The following is a 15,531-nucleotide window of genomic DNA, read 5'->3' as shown; positions in this document are numbered from 1 at the left end:
GAGAGAGAGTATGTGTGTGAGTTGGGGGAGGGACAGAGGGAGAGGTAGGGAGAGAAGCAGACTGCCCACTGAGCGAGGAGCCAGATGGGTCTCAATCTCACAACCTGGAGATTATGACTTAAGCTGAAATCAAGAGTTGGATGCTTAACCAACTGAGCCACCCTGGTGCCCCATAAGATACATTTTTAAGGCAATTTAAGGATGAGAAATGTCATTTATGTGGCTTTCCCCATTTTACTTAGCTGAGGAAAATTGAATACCAGTGCTTTGTTAATATATCTATGCTGATTGTTGATTATAGAGAGTAACTTTATCTCCCCATTTACATTGTATTGTTTTAAATTTTATAGGACAGAATCCATTTTGCAAAAGTGCAAATTCTGCTGATGTGCCAGCTATTAAGTCAGGTAAGAAATATTTCTGATTCTGTAATATCAAGAAAATTGTGCAAGTAGTCTTTAAAGTGATATATCTATTCAAATACCCCTTTTGCCCACCCCCACCTCCACTCTTCTGCCCTTGGTTTGTTTTTATCAGAAATATTGTTTGTGAAACTGCTAATTTTACAAATATTTATTAAATGCCTATTGTGTGTCAGGTATTTGACTAGGTGGGACATATAGAAGTCGGTCAGACATGCATGGTTGATTCCTGCATATATCTTACATAGTATCAACTGAATTTTTAAACCATGTGTATATAGTCCTTTGATTTTAAAAAATTACCTGGAAACACATGTACAGAGTATTATAAGAGCATATAACAGTGTGCTGTAATCTAGTCTTTGTTGGGACCCCAAGGGAGGCCTCATGGAATGTTTAAAGCAGAGATGAATATGAATCAGCTAGGCTGACGTGGGTGAGAACAGAAGCAAGGGAAAGGTGTGTGACTTAAGGAATAGCATTTGCGAAGACTATAAGAGTAGTGTGAAGAGCACAGAGGCAGAAAAAAGTGATACCGAGTGGTTTTGGAGGGAAGGGCGGGAGCTAAATCACGCAGATTCATGGAGGCCACAGTAAGGATTTTGATCTTTATTCTGAGGTCACTGGGAGGCTGTTGTAGGTTTAAAGCAGAGGCAGAGCGTGCACACTGGCAGAGGAGGAATGCACATAAGGAGACAGCCCAAGTGACATTGAATAGTGTCTTAGACTTGGGTGGTAGTGACGAATGGGAGAAAGAATGAGAGGAATTGATAAAGTGTTTCTGAAGAAAATGTAGAGAGTATGAAAGTTCAGGGTATAAGAATGACTCAGTTTCCCGGCTTGAATATTTGAATGAATGATGGTACCATTTACTGGGTTAGAAAACACTAGGGAAACTCAGGTTTAGATAGGACGAAGATGAACTACTATTGGATATTTGGGTTAGGAACTCAGGAAAGTAGTCTGGGAGCGAGATATAAAGTGAAAATTGTTGGCATAACAATAGCAATTTAAATCATGGGCATGGGTGATTGAGCATTGGAGGAGGATATAAAGTGAGAAGAAAAGTGAGCTTAGGGGGTGGAGAGTCCCCAGCATTTAAACATTGGGCGGAGGAGGAACCATCAAAAGAAAATGAGGTAAGAGAGGAAGGAGATAGGAACATGGAATCTCAGAACTCAAGAGTAGGAGACAGTATCAAAAAGAAAGGAACACTCAGCTATGTAGAATGCTGTTGAGTGGGTCAAAATGATGATGACTAAAAACTACCCACCATATTTGGCCAGACGGACTTTATTGGGTCCTTAGCAAGAGCAGATTCTATAGGATAGTAGGGCTGGAAGCCATTATATTTTGGATGTGGGAATGTATGAACCTTGAGGAACTGGGAATAGCTTTGTTGACAGCTCTTGAATTTGGCTCTATGGGGTTGGGAGGGCTTGTTTTTGTTTATTTGTTTGTTTAAGTTAGGAAACTTGAGTAGCCAATAAAGAGGAAAAAGTAGTATACATCCAAAGATGGTATAGGCACTGATAGAGCAAGTTTCCTGACAAAGCAGGAGGGATTGGGATCTAGGGCACAAGTAGAGGAATTGTTAACTTAGCTAAAATGAGTCACCGTTCTTCCATGGTAATAGGAGAAAAGGATTGATCTATATGAATATTGGGTTGTTATATTTCATAGTAACAAGTTGGGGTAGTTCCCATTTACTAGCTTGTATTTTAACTTGGAAAGAGGTAGGAGGTCATATATAGTTGTTAATAGTTTTTAAAGCTGCAAAGTACATTTGTTTTTGTATGATACAGATTAAAATATTCCATCTATTGTTAGAGAAGTCAGAAGTCTTCCATGTTTTGCCACTATTAAGTGAGGGTGTCTTTCTTACAAAAGGTGCAGTTACCTGTAGCAACCAAGGACGAGTAAACCCCTTCAAGGTAAACTCTTCCCAGTGATATTTAAAATGTATTTCAGTACATTTTTATACAAAGAAATATTTCCAGACCACCAGATGACACTCTCCAGACTTGGAGGCATTAAAGACTAAAGCAGATCTTCATGAAAACATATGAAAGCAGCACTAGTTCACACTTGGTCTAAGAGTTATATGTTCTACTTACGTTTTAAATACTGATTTGTTTTTTTTAAGATTTTATTTATTTACTAGAGTGAGAGAGAGCATGGGAGGGGAGAAGGTCAGAGGGAGAAGCAGACCCCATAGAGCTGGGAGCCTGATGTGGGACTTGATCCCGGGACTCCGGGATCGTGACCTGAGCCGAAGGCAGTTGTTTAACCAACTGAGCCACCCAGGTACCCCTAAGTACTGATAGTTTTGAAAGATTATTCCCTCTTTTCCTTGGGGATGTGGTATATTTAATACGTGTATCAGTCTTAATTTGTATTGTATAAAATGTGTTCAATTCCAAATGTGAGACCACAATATAGACCTGACATATTTTAAGGAAAAATTAGTCTCTTGGGATTTTTTTTCTTCTTTAAATATAAAATGCTAATAGTTTATTCTTTAGGTATCAGCCAATTCCAAAGAACCATCCACTTCAGTGAATTCAGCACGTTCAAGTAATATTTTAGATAATATGAACAAATCATCCAAGAAATCTACTACACTTAATCGAGCTACAAATAATGAAAAGTCTCCAGTTATAAAGCCTCTAGTTCCAAAGCCAAAGTCTAAGCAGGTATACAATTTCAACTACCCACATTAACAATAAGCAGCACATATTCTGTTTGTTTTGTTCACTCTCTCAGGTATGGGACAGGAGGCTCCGGTTGTTTATGATTGATTGTCTAGCAAGGGTAGTGGTTCTCCAATCTGATTTTGCTCCAGAATCACTTTTTGGGGGGGAAAGAAAAATATATATATAATATATAGTATATATATTATATATATATATTACATACATACATACATATACATATACATTCAGGGCCCAGGGACTCAAGCATCTGTCTGGTCTTTAAAAAAAAATTTTCCAGATGATTCTGATGCGTATCTTTGTTTAAAAATGATGCTGTAGTAGCTGGCCCCAATCTTTTTTTTTTTTTCTTTTTTTGAAGATTCTATTTATTAATTTGACAGAGAAAGAGAGACAGCAAGAGAGGGAATACAAGCAGGGGGAGTGGAGAGGGAGAAGCAAGCTTACCGCTGAGCAGGGAGCCCGATGTGGGGCTCGGTCCCACGACCCTGGAATCATGACCTGAGCTGAAGGCAGACGCTTAACAGCTGAGCCACCCAGGCGCCCCCCAGTCTTGTTCTGTATTCTGATTTTGCCTTCTGGTTTCAGCCCAGATTTTGTATTTCATCCCAGATTTGTCATTAGTACAATAGATCTTTTTTCTTTCCCATTTCATATAATAAAATTCAGCACTTAGAAAATACGGAATTTGTAGTTTTAGGGGATTTTGTGTCTGTAGTCATGTTTTTGTTCAGCTGAGAACCCCAGGGGGCTTCTTCACATGTTGGTTTAAGAATTCTACATATATTTTCCCACACTTTTAAAAAGTTGATTGTAGTATATGAAATCTTACTAGATTTTGTTGCAGTATTCATTATGTTTGTTTTTACAGGCATCTGCAGCATCCTATTTCCAGAAAAGAACTTCCCAAACTGATAAGACTGAGGATGTAAAAGAAGAACATCCTAAACAGTCATCATCTGAAACACTAGCTATGTCTCCTCAAAACATTGAAAATCAAAGGTCCGTACATAAACAAATTTATTATTCTTAAGATATAATATCCCAATAAAAGGCATACAGAAACAATACAAAATTACTCAACTCTCTTGTTCATTATTACAAGTAATACATTGACACTGGTAGTGGACATTCTGAACACATAACTTTAAGGAAAGGAAGCCATAAATATTGATTAATGTCTATTTATGTTACTTAATAAGATACACCCTGATAAATTATATGTGTTTTAAATTGTACATATTTTATAATTTTTTATCTTAAAATAGATAGTTACATGGGAGAAACAGTGAAAGGTTACCCAAAAAATGTGTGATAAAGAGTAAACATCTTTCCTGTCCACCCAGTTCCCTTCTTGCACAGTCACTACAACAGATTTCTCACATAGCCCTCCAATATTTTTTGTGCATGTTCAAACACTTAGATTTATCTATTTTTTTATTTTTACAGAAATGGTAGCATACATGTTATTCTGTACCTTGCTTTTTTTCACTTAACATTTTTTATAGACCATCTCATATTACTACATAAAGAGTTTCTTTAATCTTTTCACATACACTGAATGGATATCCATAATTTATCAGTTCTCTACTGGTGCTGGTCTTTTGCTAGTACATATAGTAGCACAAAGAATAACTTCATATGAATGTCATTTCTCACATATATCTATAGCTATAAGTTGGATTCCTGTATGCTTCAAGTTAATGTGCACTTGTAATTTCAATAGATATTGCCAAATTTTTCTCCGTTGATGTTGTATCATTTTCTATGCCTCCTGCAATATGAGAGTTTCTATTTGTCTGCCAGTGCAATATGTTACCACATTTCTTGAGGTCTCTTTTTTTTTTTTTTTTTTAAGATTTTTATTTATTTTCTTATCAGAGAGAGCTCAAGCTCAAGCAGGGAGGAGGGGCAGAGGGAGAAGGAGAAGATGACTCCCCGCTGAGGAGGGAGCCCGACATGGGGCTCAGTCCCAGGATCCCTGAGATCATGACCTGAGCCAAAGGCAGATACTAACCCACTGAGCCACCCAGGTGCCCCTTAAAGGTTTTATTTTTTAAGTAATCTCTATACCCAACGTAGGGCTCAGACTCATGACCCCAAGTTCAAACACTGCATGTTCTACCAACTGAGCCAGCCAGGTGCCACTCATGTTAACCAATTTAATTTGAGGAGTAGCTTTGGTTTTTATTTTTCCCATTTTTGTCCCGAATTCAAATCAGATACTAAATGATGAAGATTTTATTTAAGAAGATTCCATTTTTTTTTATTATCAGTGAGCTAAACATAAAACTTACTTATATGAAATTTCATTAAAGAATTATCACTGCTTAACTAAATTTTTTTTTTTAAGATTTTATTTATTTATTTGGCAGAGAGAGATCACAAGTAGGAAGAGGCGGGCAGAGAGAGAGGGGTAAGCAGGCTCCCCGCTGAGCAGAGAGCCCAATGTGGGGCTTGATCCCAGGACCCTGAGATCATGACCTGAGCTGAAGGTAGAGGCTTAACCCACTGAGCCACCCAGGCGCCCCTTAACTAAATATTTTGTCACAAATGTTGATATACTTAATCAGAAGAGAAATGTTCAATTTTGTTTTTCTCTTGAACAACAGCTGTTTGGGGGGAGATTGTATGCTATTAGCTAGACTTGCCCCCAGTTTGATTAAAATGAATATTTCTAGAAATTCAAGAACCTTTGTTTAGTGTTGCTATTTGTTTTTATTTGCTCTATTATTTTTCTGAAAGTAGAATTATATTAGGATATTTCCAGAAATTGGGCAAGTAGTTCTAGCCAGACTAATAATTTTTTAATAGCTTGTTTTTCTAAAAATTAAAAAGTTTAGGCAAAATCCCGCAATTACTCATAAAGGTAATTCTTCCCTTCTAATCTTTTTTTAGTAAAATTAAGATGTTATATTTAATGAGATTTGTATTAGAGCTATAATGCTATATCCTGTCTTTCTGGTTCCATTTAAAATTTTTTTTTTTTTTTAAAGATTTTATTTATTTATTTGACAGAGAGAGATCACAAGCAGGCTGAGAGGCAGGCAGAGAGAGAGGAGGAAGCAGGCTCCCTGCTGAGCAGAGAGCCTGATGCGGGGCTCGATCCCAGGACTCTGAGATCATGACCTGAGCCGAAGGCAGTGGCTTAACCCACTGAGCCACCCAGGCACCCTCCATTTAAAATTTTATCATAAACATTTTTCTGTGGTATTTTTGCATCTAATTTTTGCTGTGTCCTTAAATTTATTATTCAGGCTCCATTTGGTTACAGAGTAGTGTGGGGCAGTAGTAGAGCTGATGTGTTAAGCATGGGGATGCTAGAGTCAGACTGCCAAGTTGTTCAATCCCGGGTCTGATTTCTGCTGTGTAATCTGGAATAAGTTATTTCACATTTCTGAGCCTCAATTTCCTCATCTATGGTATGGAGATAGTAATTGCACCTATGTCATAGGGTGAAATGAGGTAATACATGGCTTTTAGAACAATGCCTAGCACATAGTAAGTGCTCAGTAAATATTAAATGTTTTTTTTTAATCATTTTTTAATTTATTTTCAGCATAACAGTATTCATTGTTTTTGTAAATATTAAATGTTTACGTTAAACCTTTGCTTATGACCTAAAGACAATTGTTTCAGAAGTAAAGGCTAATGAAATTGACAAGTGTGCTGTGTTTATGCTTTACATAATAGTTGCACAAGAAAGGACCCCCACTCCCAGGTCAGCTATGAGAGCAGAGAGGGGTTGGGTAAGGATCTTGAGAGAAATAAAAATATCAAATAGCTGGTTTGGGAAATGGAAAGAGAACCCACCAAGGATACTTGGAAAAATTTTACTGGCCCAGCAGGGCTGAGGGGAATTGGAGATCTTGAGCGTATAAGTATTCTAAAAAGAGCTGAAAGTGTAGAGTTCATGGTTGCTCCACTTGGAAAATACAAATATAAGTAAAATCTTTGAATTGATCTTATAAGGGATTTTTCAGTTCGTTATTCCCATGGTCTCCAGGGTAATATGTAGTATGAATATTAACAGATGTAATTAATTGTGTCTCTCGGGGCGCCTGGGTGACTCAGTTGGTTAAGTGTCTGCCTTCGGCTCAGGTCATGATCCCAGAGTCCTGGGATCAAGCCGGCCTCAGGCTCCCTGCTTCTCCCTCTCCTGCTCCCCCTGCTTGTGCTCTCTCTGTCAAAAAAAAAAAAAAAAAAAAAAATCTTAAAAAAAAAATTTAATTGTGTCTCTCTTACTTTATATAGATATGCAAAGACTAGTGGTTCATTACTAACCTGAAAAATCATAAAGCACTTTAAACTGCATTTGAAGTATAAAATTTTTTTCACATAATTGCTATTTTAGGCCAAAGACTGGGTTCCAGATGTGGCTGGAAGAAAACAGAAGTAGTATTTTGTCTGACAATCCTGACTTTTCAGATGAAGCAGACATAATAAAAGAAGGAATGATGCGATTTAGAGTATTGTCAGCTGAAGAAAGGAAGGTAAGGATAATTTTGCTGAGATTGAGATCTTATTAAATTCCCAGGTTTTAAAAATTCTTACAGAAAATTCCCTTTTTCTGTTTTTGGAAATTGCAGATCTTCTGGTAAACTCTTGGTTGAGAGGGAATTAAATAACTGAAATGCCAGCTTTGACTGTATGGGTGTGTAATAATTATTATTTAGTGCCAGGGGTTAAATTTGGGGCAGATATACTGTTTATATCTGTATATAAGTTCCTATACAATGCAAGTTAGTAGGCTACTCCAAGAAAAAGTACATTACTTCTAAATCAAAAGCAAACTAAGTGAATAAGTAAAAATGAAATTCACATGTTTGGATTTTAAGGTTCTTGTAATTTAAGAAGAATTTTTTAAAATGCTGTGTACTTCCACATTGAATACAAAGTGAGAATACTGGACTGCCTGGCTGACTCAGTCAGTAGAGCATGTGACTCTTTTTTTTTTTTTTTTTTTTAAGATTTTATTTATTTATTTGACAGACAGAGATTACAAATAGGCAGAGAGGCAGGCAGAGAGAGAGGAGGAAGCAGGTTCCCTGCTGAGCAGAGAGCCCGATGTGGGGCTCGATCCCAGGACTCTGAGATCATGACCTGAGCCGAAGGCAGAGGCTCTAACCCACTGAGCCACCCAGGCACCCCGAGCATGTGACTCTTGATCTTGGGATTGTGAGTTTAAGCCTCACTATGGGTATAGAGCTTACTTTAAGGAAAAAAAAAACCCAAAAAACCAAAAATGAGAATACTGCTTTTGGGGAGAAAAGGTAGTGTTCTATTATAGCCTTTCACTTGGAAATTAGGACAGGTGGCTGGTACCTATTGCTCCCCATGTAATTTCTGCCATGTGAGGGAGGGCTGGGAGCAGCTTGCTGGTGCAAGGGGAAGGAATGTTCGGGGCATATCAGTTAAATGCTCAGATTTCACTTCCCCAGGGCTGACAGTACACAGCATGGGCACCTGGTGAAATAGATACCTGCCTCGATAAACTGGGTTTTAAGAGTAAAGTGTATTACAAAATGAGGAGGCTAGAAACTGGTTTAACCACCTCTAGCCCTATTAGAATTTCACTGGCAACTTCATGCTTCTCATTTTTTACAAGAATTTATAAGAGGATAGAAATTCTAAAGAATTAGATAAAATGGCATTTGAATGGTCTTATGCAGCAGAAGAGGAAGAGACTTGGTAAAGGTTGTGATTGTGTATTTGAATACTTAAAAATGTAATCAGTATTGTTAAGGTAAACCTTAAACATTTTCTTAAATCCAGTCTGTTAATGAGAAATTCTGCAGCTTCAAAGGGTTCCTTTTCTATAGTAAAGAAACAGGAAAAGAAGCAAAGTGGAAGAAGGAGGAACTATGACATATTAAAATAGATTTAAGAGACTGATGGAGGGGCGCTTGGGTGCCTCAATCAGTTAAGCATCTGACTCTTGATCTCTGCTCAGTTCTTGATCTCAAGGTTGTGAGTTCAAGCCCTTCATTGGTCTCCATGCTGGGTGTGGAACCTCCTTAAAAAAAATCAGTCATTCAGTCAGTCAATAAGAGACAAATGGAAACGACTGAACTTCGTAAGGTTCTTGCTTAGTGAATAGCAGCCAGTCCTAAAAGAATATCTGAAATGTCATTCCTGAAATGACAAAGTGATAGGGATGAAGAACAGAGCACTAATTACCAGGAGTGGGGACCTGGGTGGGAAGTGTAGGTTTTGGGGGCAACATGAGGGATCCTTATAATGATGGAACTGTTTTGTATCTTGAACATGGAATCTACATTGGAATTAAATATACACAACACACATAGGAGTAGAAATAAAAAAGAGAGGAATTGTATTGATGTCAGTACCCTGATTGTGATACTACATTTGTTTTGCAAGGTGCTTCTATTGGGGTAAACCGGGAAACTGGTACACGAGATCCTTCTGTATTGTTACCTACAACTGCTTGTAAATAATCTCAAAAAGTTTCATTTTTTAAAAAGTAGCTGCTGTTATAGTATTTTGCACTTAATATGGTTAAATACAAGCAGAGTTTAGATTGAAATGTTAGAGGTAGAATGTAAATTTTTTAACGTGCTCTGCAATTAAGTAAAAGATCTGTTAACAATGAGAACCCTTAATGATTAGCTTAACAATTCAAGTGCTAATTATGCTGCTTTTTAAAAAAAATACTGCTCTTTTATATATGGATTTTTACCTGGAAAAGAAAGGAAATCATTTCCTTCCTATTTCTTTTTTACTGACTAAAAATATTTCTCCTCCCATATTTTTACAAAGGCATGGGCTTCCAAGGCCAAAGGAGGAACTACAAGTGATGGAGCTGAAGCAAAGAAGCGAAAACATGTGGTTGATGAAAGTTATGAAACTGAAAATGAGAAGGAAAAAGCAAAGGAGAATCTGAATTTGCCTAAAAAGCAAAAACCTTTAGATCTTTCGACCAATCAGAAGCTGTCAGCTTTTGCATTTAAGCAGGAATAGAGTTAAAGAAAGTGGGAAAGTGGGTAATGGATTTTTTATTCATCATTGATGAACCTGGACTTTAAAAAAAAAAAAACTTTAGAAAACTCATTGTATATTTTTGAGAGTTTAGTGACAACTATCTGTCTTCATAAAATAATGTAGTGTTTATATTTGTGTAGGTAACAGGGCATGTGTAAAAACTGTCATCTCTGCAGATTGCTCTGTTCCCAAATGGAGGTACGTTGAGAAACACTGTGATTAGTCACTGATGTGAAGCCATTGGCGTGTCCTAATGGAAGCCAGTTTGATGTTGTTTCTTACCTTTAAAATCATCAAAGCCAAGATCTTAAAACCTCTGAACATTGAAGTACCTTCAGGGGGTTTCCTTGTTCGGTTTATGTCATGTACGGAGAAGTACTACAGAAGTCGTCCTCCAGGTTTGTTATCATAGACTCTTCTCTATATCTATACTGAACTAGGGACCATGTTTTTAATATGTACCCTAAACATGTAAATAATTTTGTAGATGAGATTTTTTTCTTTTGTTTGTTTCAGAAATTTCTTCATATATGGTTTTCAGTTGTCTTTGTATTGCCTGGTTTTTAAAAAATAAATGACTTTCACGTTTCCATATTTAGCTTGCTGTGGTCTTAACATTGTATTTCCATGAAATGGAAATGTTTCTAGAAAATACAGTTTATATTTATTGCCATAATTTTCAACATCATCCCCATCATGCTAAGCATCATACACATGGAAAAGAAGATTGAGGGTACTGTTTTGATAGTATTTCAGCCCAGGGCATAATGTGTTCTTGGTAAGATACTCTGGTTATCATCATCAGCAGTACTTTCCTGAGTAAGTCTTTGAAGCCTTGATAAGAGAGTAGTTGAAGAGTTCGGGAAAGTGTTGAACTCCTCTTTAATTTTGAACAAACAAGATTTAATTATTTCATGTATTTTTGGTTATTATTCCAAGCAGAGTTTAATATAAATGCAGCCACTTAATGAGAGCAGAGTACATAGGGTTGGGGATGGAGGGGGGGTTGTAATAAAAATAAATCAGGTGGCTCAGAATTGAGGATGGTATTATATGTTGGAAGGAATATAATATGTTGAAAATTCAGATACGTAGAAGCCAAAGGTACTCTTTATCATGATGACTAAGCTTAGGAAGGAATACAGTTTTGACTTTTTAATTAGTAGCTAGTATAGAGAGACATTATAGTGCAGTGGTTAGGAGCACAGATTTCAAAGCCAAACAACCTGGGTCTGAAGACTCCCTGTAATACCTACCAGCTAAATAAACCTTGGACAAGTTTCTAGCCTTTGACCACTCATCTGTAAAATGGGTATAATAATAGTACCCAGTTTAGGGTTATGGGAATTAAATGAGATAAAAGCACTTAGTTCCTAGTACATAGTAATGTTTTATATAGATGTTGGCTATTATTAGTTATGCTATTGGGTATTTGATGTTGCTTCATCATTTGATTTCGTTCTGAATAGTGTATGAATTTTTATTTCAAGAACTTGAGGTAAAAGTTTATAGTACTTTGGAAAACATGTTTGTAGACATACATTTATTTTTATTTCCTCAACTTATTTGTTGTACATAGGATATAGTCCTTCAGCTATTACATTTCCATAGGAACCTGGTAATACTAAGGATTTGAAGAAAAAGAAAAAGGTGTTTTTATTTTTATTTTTTTTAAGATTTTATTTATTTGTCAGAGAGAGAGAGCACACGAGAGAGCACAGCAGGCAGAGTGGCAGGCAGAGGCAGAGAGAGAAGCAGGCTCCCTGCCGAGCAAGGAGCCTGATGTGGGACTTGATCCCAGGACCCCGGGATCATGACCTGAGCTGAAGGCAGAGGCTTAACCAACTGAGCCACCCAGGTGTCCCAAAAAGGCCTTTTATTTCGTTGAAGGAACATTTTTGTATTGACTTGGTTTAAATTTTAAATCAAAACTTGAAAACCGGGACGCCTGGGTGGCTCAGTTGGTTAAGCAGCTGCCTTCGGCTCAGGTCATGATCCCAGCGTCCTGGGATCGAGTCCCACATCGGGCTCCTTGCTCATCAGGGAGCCTGCTTCTCCCTCTGCCTCTGCCTGCCATTCTGTCTGCCTGTGCTTGCTCTCTCTCCCTCTCTCTCTCTCTGACAAATAAATAAATAAAATCTTTAAAAAAAAAAACAAAACTTTGAAACCAAGAAACATTACCTTTATTCCTTTGCTACATAAGATTAAATCTTTAAAAAGAATTTTTTTCAGAGAATTGGGACTTAAGAGTGGGAAAATGGAAATGGAAGTGAATGAATATATTAACCACCATCATGATATCAATAATATTGCCCATTCTGAGCTTGTTATGTGCTGTAGAATATAGCCATTTGCTTAATTTCATTCTTTGTGTGAAGTAGTAAAAACTTCTCAAAGAGGAGGTTCTTTTTATACTTTATATTCATCAAAAGAGCATCATCTGATTATTCCAGAGAGCAAGTGAGTGAGCACTGAGTTATGCCTGCCACCTCTGTGGGCTGTGGTAATCTACAGCCTATCGTATCAGTGCAGCAGCCTGTGGTGAGCCACTGTCACCAACATGAAACAGATCCCAGTAGACAAAAAGATGCGACCCATCCATGTAGAAAGTATCTTAATCAGTGACTGGTTGTCTGATGGGTCTTTCTTGTTTTCCAACTGCTTGATTATAGAAGTATGTAATTTTTCCTTAGGTTTCTATTTTGAAAATTTTCACACCTAAGGAAAATTTCAAGTAGTGCAGTGAAAGTAATACACCCTTTATCTGAAGATTGACTTACTGGTGACATTTTGCAATATATGCTTTATAAATAGAGTTTTTCCCAAGCCATTTGAAATATGCATCATGATATTTCACCCCTCAGTGCCTCAAGCTGTGTCCCCTAAGAACAAAGACATCCTTTTTTATGTAACCACAATATATTATATCAAAGAAATCTAACAGAAGAGTATTATTACCTAAGATGCATTTTATATTAAAATTTCCCCTAAAGCATCCTTTAGCCTTCCCTCCCTGCCAACCACCCAATCTAGGATCAATCAAGAATCCTGCATTGAAAAAATCTTTTTAAAAATCCTGCATTTCATTTAATTAGAAGTGTATACATTTTTTTAGTTCTAGTTGACATACAGTATTCTATTAGTTTTATATTAATTTATATTAATTATTTATATTAGTTTTCAACATATATACATTATACTAGAAGTCATAATTTTTAAAAGATTTTATTAATTTATTTGAGAGAATACAAGCAGGGGGAGAGGGAGAAGCGTACTCCCTGCTGAACAGGGATCCCGACGCAGGGACGCAGGGCTTGATCCCAGGACCCTGGGATCATGACCTGAGCTGAAATTGGACACTTAACCAGCGGCCACCCAGAGGCCCCAGAAGTACAACTTTTTAATACGGGAAGAATAAGGAGGAATATCCCCTCCAATCCTAATATCTGGAGGTAAACACTGTTAGTATTTTGGTGTATGTCATTAGGCTTTCTTCTGTGCATGTGTTTTTTTCTTTCACATAGATATGCTGTCCAAATTCATGGTCCCAAAAGGTATAAAAAAAGGACCCCAAAAATCCAAAAGAAAACCAAACAACTCAAGCCTAAAATTTGAAGTGTTGCCTTTTGCTGGTGGTGGTCCTGTTGTTGATGCCATTTTCTACCTTCTTTGGAACTATATCATAAAGGGTAAAAAGTGATGGAATTGAAAACAAACATAATGGGATCAGAAAGCCAAAAGTTGGTTCTTTGAAAGACAAATTTGGAAAATATCTGGCAAGATTAATCATAATAGAAAAAGAGTGATAAGTGATACTAGGAATAGAAAGGAATGTATTAACTACAAATGGTACAGATTTTTGAAAGAGGCCTATCATGATCAGTTTTGTCTGTCAATTGCCTTGGCCACATCTGCCAGTTATTCAGTGAAACACTAACCTATGTACTGCTAGGAAGGTATTTTACAGATTATATTATAATCAGGTGACTTTAAGTAAGTGAGATAATCCTAGATAATCTGGGTGGGCCTGATTCAATCAGTTGAAAGACTTTAAAGAGCAGAACTGAGGCTCTCCTGAGGGAGAAGAAATAAACCCATAGACAGCAGTTTCAGCTCAAGCCAGATTTCCTGCCTGCCCTTTCTAGAGGTCTACCTCTGTATCTAGGGTTTCAGACTTGCCTTCTAGTCTCCACAACTGTGTGAATGAATTCCTGCAAGAAATCTTCTAATATATTTTCCTGCTAGTTCTGTTTCTCTAGTTGAACACTGACAAATTCAGGACTATTATAAATAACTTTATGACAGTAAGTTGGAAAATTTTGGTGAAATAAGTACCTACAAAAGCAGAGCTTAGTAAAAGTGACTCAAGACATCAAAAAACTAAAATACTTAGGAATACATTTGACAAATAAGCAAAACTTTATACTCTGACCTACAAAACATTGTTGAAAGACATAAAAGAAGACCTAAATAAATGCAAAGACACCCTGTATTTACGGACTAGAAGACTTAACACTGCATTATTAGATTGGCCATACTCCCCAAACTGATCTACAGATTCAATGCATTCTTGATCAAAACCCCAGCTGGGTTTGGTTTTTGTTTGTTTGTTTGTTTGTTTTTTGCAAAAAGTGACAAGTTCATCCTAAAATTCATATAGAAATTTAAGGAACCCAGAATAGCCAAAATAGTCTTAAAAAAGAAAGAACAAGTTGGAGGATTCATACTTCATAATTTCAAAACTTTATGAAGCTATAACAATGAAGACAATGTGGTCCTGGCATGAGAATAGACCTATAGATCAATGCAATGGAATTGAGAGTCTAGAAATAAACTCTCACATTTACTGTCAATTGATTTTTTCACAAGGTTGGTGGAGCAATTCAATGGGAAAATGTTAATCTTTTCCACAAATGGTGCCAGACAACTGGATACATGTAAACACAAGCATATTTTTTTTTAAAAGATTTTATTTGTCAGAGAGCATGCATTAGGCATGGGGAGCAACAGGTGGAGGGAGAAGCAGGTTCCCAGCTGAGCAAGGAGTCTAATATGGGACTCAATCCCAGATCTCTGGGATCATGACCTGAGCTAAAGGTAGATGCTTGACTGATTGAGCCACCCAGGCATCTCCATACATTTTTACTTTAAAAAAAATTTAACTTCAAGTGGATTAAGACCTAAATGTAAGCTACAAATGATTTTTAGAAGAAAACAAGTGTAAATCTTTGTGACGTTGGATTAAACAATGGTTTCTTAGATATAACATCAGAAAGAAACACAAGTAACAGAAAAAATATGTGGATGGGAGGATGGGTGAAATAGGTGATAGGGATTAAGGAATGCACTTAGGATGAGCACGAAGTGATGTGTACAGAATTGTTAAATCACTA

The 15,531-nt window shown here is 36.9% G+C and overlaps 1 protein-coding gene across 1 annotated transcript in view; it reads left to right on the top strand.

The window, feature by feature from the left end:
• LOC111140167 (WD repeat and HMG-box DNA binding protein 1) overlaps window positions 1–10,692 on the top strand; it is a 64,568-nt gene extending 53,876 nt beyond the window's left edge. The window contains exons 21-26 of the mRNA XM_022492514.1: window positions 351–407; window positions 2,313–2,356; window positions 2,948–3,118; window positions 4,008–4,138; window positions 7,491–7,629; window positions 9,917–10,692. Of these exons, the coding sequence (XP_022348222.1) occupies window positions 351–407; window positions 2,313–2,356; window positions 2,948–3,118; window positions 4,008–4,138; window positions 7,491–7,629; window positions 9,917–10,117 (743 nt within the window). The 3' untranslated portion in view covers window positions 10,118–10,692. The remainder of the gene's footprint in view (window positions 1–350; window positions 408–2,312; window positions 2,357–2,947; window positions 3,119–4,007; window positions 4,139–7,490; window positions 7,630–9,916) is intronic.
• The last annotated feature ends 4,839 nt before the right edge of the window (window positions 10,693–15,531 follow it).

This window comes from Enhydra lutris, unplaced genomic scaffold (genome assembly GCF_002288905.1).
Source record: "Enhydra lutris kenyoni isolate GAN:26980312 unplaced genomic scaffold, ASM228890v2 scaffoldscaffold4, whole genome shotgun sequence".
NCBI lineage: Eukaryota > Metazoa > Chordata > Mammalia > Carnivora > Mustelidae > Enhydra > Enhydra lutris.
Note: the sequence above shows the minus strand (reverse complement) of the source record. Positions and strands in the feature narration are given on the sequence as shown.